At 65.5% G+C, this 18,671-nt stretch overlaps 1 protein-coding gene across 1 annotated transcript in view; it reads right to left on the bottom strand.

Annotated features, from left to right (window-relative positions):
• The window catches only part of VIPR1 (vasoactive intestinal peptide receptor 1), a 29,943-nt gene extending 28,085 nt beyond the window's left edge, over nucleotides 1-1,858 (bottom strand). The window contains exon 1 of the mRNA XM_084754477.1: nucleotides 1,664-1,858. Within this exon, the coding sequence (XP_084610603.1) occupies nucleotides 1,664-1,744 (81 nt within the window). The 5' untranslated portion in view covers nucleotides 1,745-1,858. The remainder of the gene's footprint in view (nucleotides 1-1,663) is intronic.
• Between the last annotated feature and the right edge of the window lie 16,813 nt (nucleotides 1,859-18,671).

The raw sequence follows: 18,671 nt of genomic DNA on the forward strand, positions 1-18,671 counted from the left end.
GCAGGGCCCCATAAACAGAGTGATAAGACTCTATGCCTTCAGCGTGAACTCTGCAGCTGCCACTTTATGACCCTGATAACATGTCGTCGTGTCCCCCCCCCTAGTCCGGCTGGAGCAGGAACACTGGGTGTCCATTCCAGGAGGGAGCATGTGAGGATGGAGAGGCTGCACCGCAGGAACTGGGGCCCTCCTCTAGCCCGGGCTGAGCCCCTTCTCCCTTTTGTGGGCCACCCCCTGCACTGGGCCAAGAGGCCATCGAGTCTGACTGCACATGGTGGGCAGAACGGCTCAGGCTAGGAGGCTGGTAGAACCAAGGCAACCAGGGAAGGCTCCCTGGAGGAGGAGGCAGAGTGGGCCCTGAATGCATAAGATTTGGGAAGATGAGAAGGCGGGTGCTGGAGGGGCTGGGCTCCAACTGTGTCTGGATGAGGTCAGAGAGAGACTCCCTGGCTTATCCCAGATGAATCGGAGTAGTGGGACTTGGAGTTGGGAAAGCTGGAGGGTTGCTGGTGTGGCCTGAAGGCTGTGGCACCGAGCGAGGGCCAGAGTTTGAAGCTTGGAGTGTGAACTGAGGGAAAGGGAGCAACACTTGCCAATTCTCAGAGGGCTGCGCCTTCTCCAGGGTGGGGTGTGCCAGACACCCTAGGTGGAAACAGATTCTGACCTGATTCCTGCCCTGGTGGAAGCGATGATAAGGGAGGTAACTGCGGGGTGGTGCCCACTAGGTGACCAAGACTCCCCACACTCCTCCAGGTAGCCTGCTGGTTCCAGACCTGAATCCACTTAGGAAAAGATGGTCTTGTAGTAACAGCTGCACAGGCCCGAGCAAAGGGAGTCGGGGTAGGTGGGGGCAATCACCTTTGTCCAAGTGCAGCAGACAAGGACAGGTGTGGCTCCTGTGGCCTCATTTTGACCTTCTGTAAAACGGGTTTAGGAGGACTCTGAGTCTTGAGATCTTCCTTACTCTCAGGTGACCTAGCATCTGCCCCATTGCCCTGGTGAGCCTGCCATAACCACTGAAACACACACAGAGAGAGAGAGAGGGGGGGGGCAGGTGTGGGAGTAAGCAGAGATCGGAGGTAGAGCGAGGCCCCTGCTTTCCCCAGCACATGCCTGTCGGTCGCTGACACCAACTGTGACGTTTCCCTGCCCACCTGCATCCTATAGTTAGAAGAGATCATCTCGCTCCATCAGATCCCAATGACCCCTTCCCAGGCCGCGGGCACCAATGCCGAGTAGGCTGCTGAGCCGTCTCATCCCACAAGTTCACAAAATGCCCAGAGACGCTTCCAGACTCTCAAGAGCCTTCTTCCTACCCAACATTGTACACTATCTCCCGTCTCACCCGACCCTGCCACCTACAGCTTTTCTCTCCCCACTCCCAGCCCGTACCCCCACAGATACTCCTCTCGCAAGGCAAGTCTGGGGCTCCCTCTCGCCCCCAATCTCTCCAACACTGTTAGGAACCGCCTGGCGGTGAGCGCTCTAGTAGTCTGCGCTAGTAGGAATCCAGCGCCACCAAGCTCCCACGCCTCTAGGCTAGATCCGGTCCCAGGCGAAGAGAGACCAGAACCGCGCTCCTGCTGCCCCCCATGACCGGGATCCGCCGCCCCCGCAGTATCCCCATCATCCCCGGCATCCGGGTGGAGGGGCGCACACTCACCACGGATCCGAGGGCGCAGGCGAGGAGGGCACCTGCCAGCATGCAGAGCCAGCGGGCGCGCGGTGGGTTCGGAGGGCGCATGGTTCGCCCTCAGCCCGCGGCTGGAGGCCGGGGATCGGCTACGGGGGTCTGTGGCAGGCGCAGCTCGGGAGATTGGCACGGGCCCGCGGCCCGGGCGCTAAGAGGCGCAGCTCCAGGCCGAGGGAGGGTGGTGGGGGCTTAGCCAATGGCGCACCGGAGGCGGGGCCTCGGTGCAGGTAGGGGGCGGAGCCTGAGCCCCCGGGGGCGTGAGCTCGGAGTCCCGCTGGAGGTGCGCGTCGTCCTGAGCTGGGGAGCTAGCCGTCGTCTATCCGCTCCGCTGCGGGGACGCTGGGCTCCGCACCGCCCAGGGCTCCCTGCGCCCGCTTCTCCTTTCCCAACCCCGGCCGCCCCCTCGGCTCCCAGCAGCGCGCTCCTCCAGTTGTCTGCTCCAGGGGCGGGGGCGGCGGCGGGGGCGGGGGGACCAGGAGCCACACCTCCCCGGTTCCCACACTGGCTCGTAGCCCAGATTCCTGGACGAGAAGGGCCGCAGCTTTCCGGGGCTGCAGGCTGGGCTCCAGTGGAGTCCGGCAGATGGCACAGCTGGAGCCGTCTGTGACAAGGAAGAAGCAGAGGGGAGCACAGCTGGAATCGGGGAGTCCCGACCCGGGACTCCTCCAGGCCGCTCTCGAGCTGGGGCAGAACCTCGTGGCCCTTCACATGGTGAACTTAGAGCTGGACGCGTCTCGGCCAGCGCAGCCCGTGAGGAACGCGGAGTCGTCGTTCCAGCGCCCCCGCGCGGGGACCGAAGCCCGAACCCTTTCGGGGACCCAGACTGCCCACAGACCCGGCTTCCCTGAGTCTGAGGTCCCAGGAGCTAGTCCCAGGGAGCCAGCGTCGCGCTCTGAGTCTCCAAGATCCGGCTGGAGGGCAGCGGGAGATCCGGGGCAGCTCCCCACCACCCCACGACGCTTGTCTTTAAGGCTCGGATTATTCGGTGCTAGCGTGGGGCGCGGGGTCACCGGCTCGGAGCCCTCTGCGCGCAACTTCTTAGGGAACCAGTGCAGATGGCCTTCTGAGAGCTCGAGTGGCCACCCTGAGAAGGTGATGTGGTGGTGGTGGTGGGGCGCTGAAGGCGCGAAGGGATAGGAGGGAGCAGGGGCGGAGTTCTGTGCAGAGGTGGAGAGGGCCGCGTGTCCCTGCGCGAGGTGGAGTGTGCGATCCGCTTGAAGAAGGTCCGACTCCGGGCGCTTTCTGGCCAGCAGGAACGCGAGAATTTCCCCCGAGGACTCTACGGCCTTCCCAACCTGCTGCGTGGGAAACTAGGGCTGTGGGCGTGGCCTTGAGGTCCGTTACTGAAAAGCCTGGAAACGACCCTGGGCCTTCCTCCGTTTTTCTGCTGGCTGGGCGGAGCTTTCCACCCTCTCCTTCCCCACATCTACCGCACCTCTCCCAGTTCTCTCTCCCCCTATTGTATTAGTGTCTGATCGGAGGCAGGCCCCTGCTACGCAGGTAAGAGCACACGGGAGGCGCTCCTGCAATTCCTGCTTCCGCGTGGACAGTGCGCGAGTTGTGGGGGTGTCAGAGGAGGGAGATGTTCAGTAGTTACCATCCAAGGCTTCCGGGTTAGGATTTCGGGAGCCACCCTGAGCTCAGAAACCGGGGGTTCGCCTCCCTCGTGGCTCGGGGTTCCCTCATCTCAGGCCTTACATTCTTGAGGGGGTATGTTAAACCTGTAGGCTTTGACTCTTAACCCTGCCCACCACTACACGTCACCTAGGCAGCTGCAGAAGGCTGATATGCCATCAGCAAGTAGGACATGGTGGCACAAGCCTGTGATGCCAGCGTTCTGGAGGCTGAGAGAGGGCTGCTGTGGATTGCAGACAGCCTGGGCAAGCGCCTGCGATGCTTCGCGGGCCTGTTAGCATGATCTTGTTCCCTGTGGACAGTGATCTTTGAGGGTTGTAGGGTTCAAGGAGGGGAGGGAAGACTGGAGGCCGGGAGGGAGCCAGGCCCCGGGGTTTTTGCTCTTGGACCCCTTACCAGGTAAGTGAGGCAATTAGGTGGGAGGGTGAGGCCACCGGTGCCGAGGGCTGCACTGATCTTTTTTCCTACAGAGGGTGGAGGGCTGTTGCCGGGCTGCAGCTGAGAGGACAGGCAGGGTCTGCCGGTGACTTCCCAACCCAATCCCCACGGGAGGATGATGGCTCAGGGAGAACAGTTTTCCTTCCAACTCTCTGCTGTGAAAGCCACTCTTGGTTCTTTCTGGATTGTTCCCTGGGGGACCCTTCCTTTCTTACCATCAAAGGACATAAGACATGTTGAGAAATAGAAGGAGCAGGAAAATGGCAAAAACCGAGCCTCAAAAACCCAAGCCAGGCCACACCACCTGTCAGCTCCTCTGTTCTGAGACATTGGGAGGTCAACCATGTGCCTACTCTTGGGGAGCCTTGTGGAATCTGAGGAGAAGGAGGAGGAGGCCATCTGTTGTTTACCTAGGCAAAAGAAAAGGCTGGTGGGGGGATGTCAGAAGCAGAGATGGTAGCAGATGGGCTTCCTGAGACTAAGGGAGCAGGTACCTGAGCCTGAGGGAGCAGACACCTGAGGCTGAGGGACCAGGCACCTGAGACTAAGGGAGCAGGTACCTGAGCCTGAGGGAGCAGACACCTGAGGCTGAGGGACCAGGCACCTGGGGCCGAGGGAGGAGACACCCGAGGCTGAGGGAGCAGACACCTGAGGCTGAGGGAGCAGACACCTGGGGCTGAGGGAGCAGACACCTGGGGCTGAGGGAGCAGACACCCGGGGCTGAGGGAGCAGACACCTGAGCCTGAGGGAGCAGACACCTGGGGCTGAGGGAGCAGACACCTGGGGCTGGGGGACCAGGCACCTGGGGCTGAGGGAGGAGACACCCGAGGCTGAGGGAGCAGACACCTGGGGCTGAGGGACCAGACACCTGAGGCTGAGGGAGCAGACACCTGGGGCTGAGGGAGCAGACACCTGGGGCTGAGGGAGCAGACACCCGGGGCTGAGGGAGCAGACACCTGAGGCTGAGGGACCAGACACCTGGGGCTGAGGGAGCAGACACCTGGGGCTGAGGGAGCAGACACCTGAGGCTGAGGGACCAGACACCTGGGGCTGAGGGAGCAGACACCCGGGGCTGAGGGAGCAGACACCTGAGGCTGAGGGAGCAGACACCTGGGGCTGAGGGAGCAGACACCTGAGGCTGAGGGACCAGACACCTGGGGCTGAGGGAGCAGACACCCGGGGCTGAGGGAGCAGACACCTGAGCCTGAGGGAGCAGACACCTGGGGCTGAGGGAGCAGACACCTGGGGCTGAGGGAGCAGACACCTGGGGCTGAGGGAGCAGACACCTGGGGCTGAGGGAGCAGACACCTGGGGCTGAGGGACCAGACACCTGAGGCTGAGGGAGCAGACACCTGAGGCTGAGGGACCAGACACCTGGGGCTGAGGGACCAGACACCTGAGGCTGAGGGAGCAGACACCTGAGGCTGAGGGACCAGACACCTGGGGCTGAGGGAGCAGACACCTGGGGCTGAGGGAGCAGACACCTGGGGCTGAGGGAGCAGACACCTGGGGCTGAGGGAGCAGACACCTGGGGCTGAGGGAGCAGACACCTGGGGCTGAGGGAGCAGACACCTGGGGCTGAGGGAGCAGACACCTGGGGCTGAGGGACCAGACACCTGAGGCTGAGGGAGCAGACACCCGAGGCTGAGGGAGCAGACACCTGAGCCTGAGGGAGCAGACACCTGGGGCTGAGGGAGCAGACACCTGGGGCTGAGGGAGCAGACACCTGGGGCTGAGGGAGCAGACACCTGGGGCTGAGGGAGCAGACACCTGGGGCTGAGGGACCAGACACCTGAGGCTGAGGGAGCAGACACCTGAGGCTGAGGGACCAGACACCTGGGGCTGAGGGACCAGACACCTGAGGCTGAGGGAGCAGACACCTGGGGCTGAGGGACCAGACACCTGGGGCTGAGGGAGCAGACACCTGAGGCTGAGGGAGCAGACACCTGGGGCTGAGGGAGCAGACACCTGGGGCTGAGGGACCAGACACCTGGGGCTGAGGGAGCAGACACCTGGGGCTGAGGGAGCAGACACCTGGGGCTGAGGGACCAGACACCTGGGGCTGAGGGAGCAGACACCTGGGGCTGAGGGAGCAGACACCTGAGGCTGAGGGACCAGACACCTGGGGCTGAGGGAGCAGACACCCGGGGCTGAGGGAGCAGACACCTGGGGCTGAGGGAGCAGACACCTGGGGCTGAGGGAGCAGACACCTGAGGCTGAGGGAGCAGACACCTGGGGCTGAGGGAGCAGACACCTGGGGCTGAGGGAGCAGACACCTGGGGCTGAGGGAGCAGACACCTGGGGCTGAGGGAGCAGACACCTGAGGCTGAGGGAGCAGACACCTGGGGCTGAGGGAGCAGACACCTGAGCCTGAGGGAGCAGACACCTGGGGCTGAGGGAGCAGACACCTGAGCCTGAGGGAGCAGACACCTGGGGCTGAGGGAGCAGACACCTGAGGCTGAGGGAGCAGACACCTGAGGCTGAGGGAGCAGACACCTGGGGCTGAGGGAGCAGACACCTGAGCCTGAGGGAGCAGACACCTGAGGCTGAGGGAGCAGACACCTGGGGCTGAGGGACCAGACACCTGGGGCTGAGGGAGCAGACACCTGAGGCTGAGGGAGCAGACACCTGAGGCTGAGGGAGCAGACACCTGAGGCTGAGGGACCAGACACCTGGGGCTGAGGGACCAGACACCTGAGGCTGAGGGACCAGACACCCGGGGCTGAGGGACCAGACACCCGGGGCTGAGGGAGCAGACACCTGAGCCTGAGGGACCAGACACCTGAGGCTGAGGGACCAGACACCTGAGGCTGAGGGACCAGACACCCGGGGCTGAGGGACCAGACACCTGGGGCTGAGGGAGCAGACACCTGAGGCTGAGGGAGCAGACACCTGAGCCTGAGGGACCAGACACCTGAGGCTGAGGGACCAGACACCTGAGGCTGAGGGACCAGACACCTGAGGCTGAGGGACCAGACACCCGGGGCTGAGGGAGCAGACACCCGGGGCTGAGGGAGCAGACACCTGGGGCTGAGGGAGCAGACACCTGGGGCTGAGGGAGCAGACACCTGGGGCTGAGGGAGCAGACACCTGGGGCTGAGGGAGCAGACACCTGAGGCTGAGGGAGCAGACACCCGAGGCTGAGGGACCAGACACCTGGGGCTGAGGGAGCAGACACCTGAGCCTGAGGGAGCAGACACCTGGGGCTGAGGGAGCAGACACCTGGGGCTGAGGGAGCAGACACCTGAGGCTGAGGGAGCAGACACCTGAGGCTGAGGGACCAGACACCTGGGGCTGAGGGACCAGACACCCGGGGCTGAGGGAGCAGACACCTGAGGCTGAGGGACCAGACACCTGAGGCTGAGGGAGCAGACACCTGGGGCTGAGGGAGCAGACACCTGAGGCTGAGGGACCAGACACCTGGGGCTGAGGGAGCAGACACCTGAGGCTGAGGGACCAGACACCTGGGGCTGAGGGAGCAGACACCTGGGGCTGAGGGAGCAGACACCTGAGGCTGAGGGAGCAGACACCTGAGGCTGAGGGAGCAGACACCTGAGGCTGAGGGAGCAGACACCTGAGCCTGAGGGACCAGACACCTGGGGCTGAGGGAGCAGACACCTGAGGCTGAGGGAGCAGACACCTGAGCCTGAGGGAGCAGACACCTGGGGCTGAGGGACCAGACACCTGGGGCTGAGGGAGCAGGCACCTGGGGCTGAGGGAGCAGACACCTGGGGCTGAGGGAGCAGACACCTGAGGCTGAGGGAGCAGACACCTGAGGCTGAGGGAGCAGACACCTGAGGCTGAGGGAGCAGACACCTGAGCCTGAGGGAGCAGACACCTGAGGCTGAGGGAGCAGACACCTGAGCCTGAGGGACCAGACACCTGGGGCTGAGGGAGCAGACACCTGAGGCTGAGGGAGCAGACACCTGAGCCTGAGGGAGCAGACACCTGGGGCTGAGGGACCAGACACCTGGGGCTGAGGGAGCAGGCACCTGGGGCTGAGGGAGCAGACACCTGGGGCTGAGGGAGCAGACACCTGAGGCTGAGGGAGCAGACACCTGGGGCTGAGGGACCAGACACCTGGGGCTGAGGGAGGAGACACCTGGGGCTGAGGGAGCAGACACCTGGGGCTGAGGGACCAGACACCTGGGGCTGAGGGAGCAGACACCTGGGGCTGAGGGAGCAGACACCTGAGGCTGAGGGAGCAGACACCTGGGGCTGAGGGAGCAGACACCTGGGGCTGAGGGAGCAGACACCCGAGGCTGAGGGACCAGACACCTGGGGCTGAGGGAGCAGACACCCGGGGCTGAGGGAGCAGACACCTGGGGCTGAGGGAGCAGACACCTGGGGCTGAGGGGCCAGACACATGAGGGTGAGGGAACAGGCACCTGAGGCTGAGGGAGCAGACACCTGAGGCCGAGGGACCAGACACCTGGGGCTGAGGGAGCAGACACCTGAGGCCGAGGGACCAGACACCTGAGGCTGAGGGACCAGACACCTGAGCCTGAGGGACCAGACACCCGAGGCTGAGGGACCAGACACCTGAGGCTGAGGGAGCAGACACCCGGGGCTGAGGGAGCAGACACCTGAGCCTGAGGGAGCAGACACCTGGGGCTGAGGGAGCAGACACCTGAGCCTGAGGGAGCAGACACCTGGGGCTGAGGGAGCAGACACCTGAGGCTGAGGGACCAGACACCTGGGGCTGAGGGAGCAGACACCTGAGGCCGAGGGACCAGACACCTGAGGCTGAGGGACCAGACACCTGAGCCTGAGGGACCAGACACCCGAGGCTGAGGGACCAGACACCTGAGGCTGAGGGAGCAGACACCCGGGGCTGAGGGAGCAGACACCTGAGCCTGAGGGAGCAGACACCTGGGGCTGAGGGAGCAGACACCTGAGCCTGAGGGAGCAGACACCTGGGGCTGAGGGAGCAGACACCTGAGCCTGAGGGAGCAGACACCTGGGGCTGAGGGAGCAGACACCTGAGGCTGAGGGAGCAGACACCTGAGGCTGAGGGAGCAGACACCTGAGCCTGAGGGACCAGGCACCTGGGGCTGAGGGACCAGACACCTGAGGCTGAGGGAGCACACACCTGGGGCTGAGGGAGCAGACACCTGAGCCTGAGGGAGCAGACACCTGAGCCTGAGGGACCAGGCACCTGGGGCTGAGGGACCAGACACCTGAGGCCGAGGGACCAGACACCTGAGGCTGAGGGACCAGACACCTGAGGCCGAGGGACCAGACACCTGAGGCTGAGGGACCAGACACCTGAGCCTGAGGGACCAGACACCCGGGGCTGAGGGACCAGACACCTGAGGCTGAGGGAGCAGACACCTGGGGCTGAGGGAGCAGACACCTGAGCCTGAGGGAGCAGACACCTGGGGCTGAGGGAGCAGACACCTGAGGCTGAGGGAGCAGACACCTGAGGCTGAGGGACCAGACACCTGAGGCTGAGGGAGCAGACACCTGGGGCTGAGGGACCAGACACCTGAGCCTGAGGGAGCAGACACCTGGGGCTGAGGGAGCAGACACCTGAGCCTGAGGGACCAGACACCTGAGGCTGAGGGACCAGGCACCTGGGGCTGAGGGAGCAGACACCTGGGGCTGAGGGAGCAGACACCCGAGGCTGAGGGAGCAGACACCTGGGGCTGAGGGAGCAGACACCCGAGGCTGAGGGAGCAGACACCTGGGGCTGAGGGACCAGACACCTGGGGCTGAGGGACCAGACACCTGAGCCTGAGGGACCAGACACCTGGGGCTGAGGGAGCAGACACCTGAGGCTGAGGGACCAGACACCTGAGCCTGAGGGACCAGACACCTGGGGCTGAGGGAGCAGACACCTGAGGCTGAGGGACCAGACACCTGAGGCTGAGGGAGCAGACACCTGAGCCTGAGGGACCAGACACCTGGGGCTGAGGGACCAGACACCTGAGCCTGAGGGAGCAGACACCTGAGCCTGAGGGACCAGACACCTGGGGCTGAGGGACCAGACACCTGAGCCTGAGGGAGCAGACACCTGGGGCTGAGGGAGCAGACACCCGGGGCTGAGGGACCAGACACCTGAGCCTGAGGGAGCAGACACCCGGGGCTGAGGGAGCAGACACCTGAGCCTGAGGGAGCAGACACCTGGGGCTGAGGGAGCAGACACCTGAGCCTGAGGGAGCAGACACCCGGGGCTGAGGGACCAGACACCTGAGCCTGAGGGAGCAGACACCCGAGGCTGAGGGACCAGACACCTGGGGCTGAGGGAGCAGACACCTGAGCCTGAGGGAGCAGACACCTGGGGCTGAGGGAGCAGACACCTGAGGCTGAGGGAGCAGACACCTGGGGCTGAGGGAGCAGACACCTGGGGCTGAGGGAGCAGACACCCGAGGCTGAGGGAGCAGACACCTGGGGCTGAGGGAGCAGACACCCGGGGCTGAGGGACCAGACACCTGAGCCTGAGGGACCAGACACCTGGGGCTGAGGGACCAGACACCTGAGCCTGAGGGACCAGACACCTGGGGCTGAGGGAGCAGACACCTGAGCCTGAGGGAGCAGACACCTGGGGCTGAGGGAGCAGACACCTGAGCCTGAGGGAGCAGACACCTGGGGCTGAGGGAGCAGACACCTGAGCCTGAGGGACCAGACACCTGGGGCTGAGGGAGCAGACACCTGAGGCTGAGGGAGCAGACACCTGAGCCTGAGGGACCAGACACCTGGGGCTGAGGGACCAGACACCTGGGGCTGAGGGACCAGACACCTGAGCCTGAGGGAGCAGACACCTGAGCCTGAGGGACCAGACACCTGGGGCTGAGGGACCAGACACCTGAGCCTGAGGGAGCAGACACCTGGGGCTGAGGGAGCAGACACCCGGGGCTGAGGGACCAGACACCTGAGGCTGAGGGAGCAGACACCTGAGGCTGAGGGACCAGACACCTGAGCCTGAGGGACCAGACACCTGGGGCTGAGGGAGCAGACACCTGAGGCTGAGGGAGCAGACACCTGGGGCTGAGGGAGCAGACACCTGAGGCTGAGGGACCAGACACCTGAGGCTGAGGGAGCAGACACCCGGGGCTGAGGGAGCAGACACCTGGGGCTGAGGGAGCAGACACCCGGGGCTGAGGGAGCAGGCACCTGAGCCTGAGGGAGCAGACACCTGAGGCTGAGGGACCAGACACCTGAGGCTGAGGGAGCAGACACCCGGGGCTGAGGGAGCAGACACCTGGGGCTGAGGGAGCAGACACCCGGGGCTGAGGGAGCAGGCACCTGAGCCTGAGGGAGCAGACACCCGGGGCTGAGGGAGCAGGCACCTGAGCCTGAGGGAGCAGACACCTGAGGCTGAGGGACCAGACACCTGGGGCTGAGGGAGCAGACACCTGAGGCTGAGGGACCAGACACCTGGGGCTGAGGGAGCAGACACCTGGGGCTGAGGGACCAGACACCTGGGGCTGAGGGAGCAGACACCTGGGGCTGAGGGACCAGACACCTGAGGCTGAGGGAGCAGACACCTGAGGCTGAGGGACCAGACACCTGAGCCTGAGGGAGCAGACACCTGAGGCTGAGGGACCAGACACCTGAGCCTGAGGGAGCAGACACCTGAGGCTGAGGGAGCAGACACCTGAGGCTGAGGGACCAGACACCTGAGCCTGAGGGAGCAGACACCTGAGGCTGAGGGACCAGACACCTGGGGCTGAGGGAGCAGACACCTGGGGCTGAGGGACCAGACACCTGAGGCTGAGGGAGCAGACACCTGAGGCTGAGGGACCAGACACCTGAGCCTGAGGGAGCAGACACCTGAGGCTGAGGGACCAGACACCTGGGGCTGAGGGAGCAGACACCTGGGGCTGAGGGACCAGACACCTGAGGCTGAGGGAGCAGACACCTGAGCCTGAGGGACCAGACACCTGAGCCTGAGGGAGCAGACACCTGAGGCTGAGGGACCAGACACCTGAGGCTGAGGGAGCAGACACCTGGGGCTGAGGGAGCAGACACCTGGGGCTGAGGGACCAGACACCTGGGGCTGAGGGAGCAGACACCTGAGGCTGAGGGAGCAGACACCTGGGGCTGAGGGAGCAGACACCTGGGGCTGAGGGACCAGACACCTGAGGCTGAGGGAGCAGACACCTGGGGCTGAGGGAGCAGACACCTGGGGCTGAGGGAGCAGACACCTGAGCCTGAGGGACCAGGCACCTGAGCCTGAGGGACCAGACACCTGGGGCTGAGGGACCAGGCACCTGGGGCTGAGGGACCAGACACCTGGGGCTGAGGGAGCAGACACCTGGGGCTGAGGGAGCAGACACCTGGGGCTGAGGGAGCAGACACCTGGGGCTGAGGGAGCAGACACCTGGGGCTGAGGGAGCAGACACCTGGGGCTGAGGGAGCAGACACCTGAGCCTGAGGGACCAGGCACCTGAGCCTGAGGGACCAGACACCTGGGGCTGAGGGAGCAGACACCTGGGGCTGAGGGACCAGACACCTGGGGCTGAGGGAGCAGACACCTGGGGCTGAGGGAGCAGACACCTGAGGCTGAGGGAGCAGACACCTGGGGCTGAGGGAGCAGACACCTGGGGCTGAGGGAGCAGACACCCGAGGCTGAGGGACCAGACACCTGGGGCTGAGGGACCAGACACCTGGGGCTGAGGGACCAGACACCTGGGGCTGAGGGACCAGACACCTGAGGCTGAGGGAGCAGACACCCGAGGCTGAGGGACCAGGCACCCGAGCCTGAGGGACCAGGCACCCGAGGCCGAGGGACCAGACACCTGAGCCTGAGGGACCAGGCACCTGAGCCTGAGGGACCAGGCACCTGAGGCTGAGGGAGCAGACACCTGAGGCTGAGGGAGCAGACACCTGAGGCTGAGGGAGCAGACACCTGAGGCTGAGGGACCAGACACCTGAGGCTGAGGGAGCAGACACCTGAGGCTGAGGGACCAGACACCTGAGGCTGAGGGAGCAGGCACCTGAGGCTGAGGGAGCAGACACCTGGGGCTGAGGGACCAGACACCTGGGGCTGAGGGAGCAGGCACCTGAGCCTGAGGGAGCAGACACCTGAGGCTGAGGGACCAGACACCCGAGGCTGAGGGAGCAGACACCTGAGGCTGAGGGAGCAGGCACCTGAGCCTGAGGGAGCAGACACCTGAGGCTGAGGGACCAGACACCCGAGGCTGAGGGAGCAGACACCTGAGGCTGAGGGAGCAGACACCCGAGGCTGAGGGAGCAGACACCTGGGGCTGAGGGAGCAGACACCTGAGGCTGAGGGAGCAGACACCTGGGGCTGAGGGACCAGACACCTGGGGCCGAGGGAGCAGACACCTGGGGCTGAGGGAGCAGACACCTGGGGCTGAGGGAGCAGACACCTGAGGCTGAGGGAGCAGACACCTGGGGCTGAGGGAGCAGACACCTGGGGCTGAGGGAGCAGACACCTGAGGCTGAGGGAGCAGACACCCGGGGCTGAGGGACCAGACACCTGGGGCTGAGGGAGCAGACACCTGGGGCTGAGGGGCCAGACACATGAGGCTGAGGGAACAGACACATGAGGCTGAGGGACCAGACACCCGAGGCTGAGGGAATAGACACCTGGGGCTGAGGGACCAGACACCTGAGGCTGAGGGAATAGACACCTGGGGCTGAGGGAGCAGACACCTGAGGCTGAGGGAGCAGACACCTGGGGCTGAGGGAGCAGACACCTGGGGCTGAGGGACCAGACACCTGAGGCTGAGGGAACAGACACATGAGGCTGAGGGACCAGACACCCGAGGCTGAGGGAATAGACACCTGGGGCTGAGGGACCAGACACATGAGGCTGAGGGAACAGACACATGAGGCTGAGGGACCAGACACCCGAGGCTGAGGGAATAGACACCTGGGGCTGAGGGGCCAGACACATGAGGCTGAGGGAACAGACACATGAGGCTGAGGGAATAGACACCTGGGGCTGAGGGGCCAGACACATGAGGCTGAGGGAGCAGACACCCGAGGCTGAGGGAATAGACACCTGGGGCTGAGGGACCAGACACCTGAGGCTGAGGGAATAGACACCTGGGGCTGAGGGAGCAGACACCTGAGGCTGAGGGAGCAGACACCTGGGGCTGAGGGAGCAGACACCTGAGGCTGAGGGAGCAGACACATGAGGCTGAGGGAACAGACACATGAGGCTGAGGGACCAGACACCCGAGGCTGAGGGACCAGACACCCGAGGCTGAGGGACCAGACACCCGAGGCTGAGGGACCAGACACATGAGGCTGAGGGACCAGGCACCCGAGGCTGAGGGACCAGGCACCCGAGGCTGAGGGACCAGACACCTGAGGCTGAGGGACCAGACACCTGAGCCTGAGGGACCAGACACCTGGGGCTGAGGGACCAGGCACCCGGGGCTGAGGGAGCAGACACCCGGGGCTGAGGGACCAGACACCTGGGGCTGAGGGAGCAGACACCCGGGGCTGAGGGAGCAGACACCTGGGGCTGAGGGAGCAGACACCCGGGGCTGAGGGAGCAGACACCTGAGGCTGAGGGACCAGACACCCGGGGCTGAGGGAGCAGACACCCGGGGCTGAGGGAGCAGACACCCGGGGCTGAGGGAGCAGACACCCGGGGCTGAGGGAGCAGACACCTGGGGCTGAGGGAGCAGACACCCGAGGCTGAGGGACCAGACACCTGAGGCTGAGGGACCAGACACCCGGGGCTGAGGGAGCAGACACCCGGGGCTGAGGGAGCAGACACCCGGGGCTGAGGGACCAGACACCCGAGGCTGAGGGACCAGACACCTGAGGCTGAGGGACCAGACACCCGGGGCTGAGGGAGCAGACACCCGGGGCTGAGGGAGCAGACACCCGGGGCTGAGGGAGCAGACACCCGGGGCTGAGGGAGCAGACACCTGGGGCTGAGGGAGCAGACACCTGGGGCTGAGGGAGCAGACACCTGAGGCTGAGGGAGCAGACACCTGAGGCTGAGGGAGCAGACACCCGGGGCTGAGGGAGCAGACACCCGGGGCTGAGGGAGCAGACACCCGGGGCTGAGGGAGCAGACACCCGGGGCTGAGGGAGCAGACACCTGGGGCTGAGGGACCAGACACCTGAGGCTGAGGGAGCAGACACCTGGGGCTGAGGGACCAGACACCTGAGGCTGAGGGAGCAGACACCCGAGGCTGAGGGACCAGACACCTGAGGCTGAGGGAGCAGACACCCGAGGCTGAGGGACCAGACACCTGAGGCTGAGGGAGCAGACACCCGAGGCTGAGGGACCAGACACCTGAGGCTGAGGGACCAGACACCCGGGGCTGAGGGACCAGACACCTGAGGCTGAGGGACCAGACACCCGGGGCTGAGGGAGCAGACACCCGGGGCTGAGGGAGCAGACACCCGGGGCTGAGGGAGCAGACACCTGGGGCTGAGGGAGCAGACACCCGGGGCTGAGGGAGCAGACACCTGAGCCTGAGGGAGCAGACACCCGAGGCTGAGGGAGCAGACACCTGAGGCTGAGGGAGCAGACACCTGGGGCTGAGGGAGCAGACACCCGAGGCTGAGGGAGCAGACACCCGGGGCTGAGGGAGCAGACACCCGGGGCTGAGGGACCAGACACCTGAGGCTGAGGGACCAGACACCTGAGGCTGAGGGAGCAGACACCCGAGGCTGAGGGAGCAGACACCTGAGGCTGAGGGAGCAGACACCCGGGGCTGAGGGAGCAGACACCTGAGGCTGAGGGAGCAGACACCCGGGGCTGAGGGAGCAGACACCTGGGGCTGAGGGAGCAGACACCTGAGGCTGAGGGAGCAGACACCTGAGCCTGAGGGAGCAGACACCCGAGGCTGAGGAAGCAGACACCTGAGGCTGAGGGAGCAGACACCCGGGGCTGAGGGAGCAGGCACCTGAGGCTGAGGGAGCAGACACCTGGGGCTGAGGGAGCAGACACCTGGGGCTGAGGGAGCAGACACCTGAGGCTGAGGGAGCAGACACCTGAGCCTGAGGGAGCAGACACCTGAGGCTGAGGGACCAGACACCTGAGGCTGAGGGAGCAGACACCTGAGGCTGAGGGAGCAGACACCTGAGGCTGAGGGAGCAGACACCTGAGGCTGAGGGACCAGACACCTGAGGCTGAGGGAGCAGACACCTGGGGCTGAGGGAGCAGGCACCTGAGGCTGAGGGAGCAGACACCTGAGGCTGAGGGAGCAGACACCTGGGGCTGAGGGAGCAGACACCTGAGGCTGAGGGAGCAGACACCTGAGCCTGAGGGAGCAGACACCCGAGGCTGAGGGAGCAGACACCTGAGGCTGAGGGAGCAGACACCCGGGGCTGAGGGAGCAGGCACCTGAGGCTGAGGGAGCAGACACCCGGGGCTGAGGGAGCAGACACCTGGGGCTGAGGGAGCAGGCACCTGAGGCTGAGGGAGCAGACACCTGAGGCTGAGGGAGCAGACACCTGGGGCTGAGGGAGCAGACACCTGAGGCTGAGGGAGCAGACACCTGGGGCTGAGGGAGCAGACACCTGAGGCTGAGGGAGCAGACACCTGGGGCTGAGGGACCAGACACCTGAGGCTGAGGGAGCAGACACCTGGGGCTGAGGGAGCAGACACCTGAGGCTGAGGGACCAGACACCCGGGGCTGAGGGAGCAGACACCTGAGGCTGAGGGAGCAGACACCTGAGCCTGAGGGAGCAGACACCTGGGGCTGAGGGAGCAGACACCTGAGGCTGAGGGAGCAGACACCCGGGGCTGAGGGAGCAGGCACCTGAGGCTGAGGGAGCAGGCACCTGAGGCTGAGGGAGCAGACACCTGAGGCTGAGGGAGCAGGCACCTGAGGCTGAGGGAGCAGACACCTGGGGCTGAGGGAGCAGACACCCGGGGCTGAGGGAGCAGACACCTGGGGTGAGGGAGCAGACACCTGAGCCTGAGGGACCAGACACCTGAGGCTGAGGGAGCAGACACCTGGGGCTGAGGGACCAGGCACCCGAGGCTGAGGGACCAGACACCTGAGGCTGAGGGACCAGACACCCGAGGCTGAGGGACCAGGCACCCGAGGCTGAGGGACCAGACACCTGAGGCTGAGGGACCAGACACCCGAGGCTGAGGGACCAGACACCTGGGGCTGAGGGACCAGACACCTGAGGCTGAGGGACCAGACACCTGAGGCTGAGGGAGCAGACACCTGGGGCTGAGGGAGCAGACACCTGAGGCTGAGGGAGCAGACACCTGGGGCTGAGGGACCAGACACCTGAGGCTGAGGGAGCAGACACCTGGGGCTGAGGGACCAGGCACCCGAGGCTGAGGGACCAGGCACCCGAGGCTGAGGGACCAGACACCTGAGGCTGAGGGACCAGACACCTGAGGCTGAGGGAGCAGACACCCGAGGCTGAGGGAGCAGACACCCGAGGCTGAGGGACCAGACACCCGGGGCTGAGGGACCAGACACCCGAGGCTGAGGGAGCAGACACCTGGGGCTGAGGGAGCAGACACCTGAGGCTGAGGGAGCAGACACCTGAGGCTGAGGGAGCAGACACCCGAGGCTGAGGGAGCAGACACCCGGGGCTGAGGGACCAGACACCCGGGGCTGAGGGACCAGACACCCGAGGCTGAGGGAGCAGACACCTGGGGCTGAGGGACCAGGCACCTGAGGCTGAGGGAGCAGACACCTGAGGCTGAGGGACCAGACACCCGGGGCTGAGGGAGCAGACACCCGAGGCTGAGGGAGCAGACACCTGAGGCTGAGGGAGCAGACACCCGGGGCTGAGGGAGCAGACACCTGGGGCTGAGGGACCAGACACCTGAGGCTGAGGGAGCAGACACCTGAGGCTGAGGGAGCAGACACCTGAGGCTGAGGGACCAGACACCTGAGGCTGAGGGAGCAGACACCTGGGGCTGAGGGAGCAGACACCTGAGCCTGAGGGAGCAGACACCTGAGGCTGAGGGAGCAGACACCTGAGGCTGAGGGACCAGACACCTGAGGCTGAGGGAGCAGACACCTGAGGCTGAGGGAGCAGACACCTGGGGCTGAGGGAGCAGACACCTGGGGCTGAGGGAGCAGACACCTGGGGCTGAGGGAGCAGACACCTGGGGCTGAGGGACCAGACACCTGAGGCTGAGGGACCAGACACCTGGGGCTGAGGGACCAGACACCTGAGGCTGAGGGACCAGACACCTGAGGCTGAGGGACCAGACACCCGAGGCTGAGGGACCAGACACCCGAGGCTGAGGGACCAGACACATGAGGCTGAGGGACCAGACACCCGAGGCTGAGGGACCAGACACCCGAGGCTGAGGGACCAGACACCCGAGGCTGAGGGAGCAGACACCCGGGGCTGAGGGAGCAGACACCTGGGGCTGAGGGAGCAGACACCCGGGGCTGAGGGAGCAGACACCTGAGGCTGAGGGACCAGACACCCGAGGCTGAGGGAGCAGACACCTGAGGCTGAGGGACCAGACACCTGAGGCTGAGGGACCAGACACCCGAGGCTGAGGGAGCAGACACCTGAGGCTGAGGGACCAGACACCTGAGGCTGAGGGAGCAGACACCTGAGGCTGAGGGACCAGACACCTGGGGCTGAGGGAGCAGACACCTGGGGCTGAGGGAGCAGACACCTGAGGCTGAGGGAGCAGACACCTGAGGCTGAGGGAGCAGACACCTGAGGCTGAGGGAGCAGACACCTGGGGCTGAGGGAGCAGACACCCGGGGCTGAGGGAGCAGACACCTGGGGCTGAGGGAGCAGACACCTGAGGCTGAGGGAGCAGACACCTGGGGCTGAGGGAGCAGACACCCGGGGCTGAGGGAGCAGACACCTGAGGCTGAGGGACCAGACACCCGGGGCTGAGGGACCAGACACCTGGGGCTGAGGGAGCAGACACCCGAGGCTGAGGGAGCAGACACCTGGGGCTGAGGGACCAGACACCTGAGGCTGAGGGAGCAGACACCCGGGGCTGAGGGAGCAGACACCT

The sequence above is a fragment of the Acomys minous genome (genome assembly GCF_964271855.1).
Source record: "Acomys minous genome assembly, chromosome: 13".
Taxonomy (NCBI): Eukaryota; Metazoa; Chordata; class Mammalia; order Rodentia; family Muridae; genus Acomys; species Acomys minous.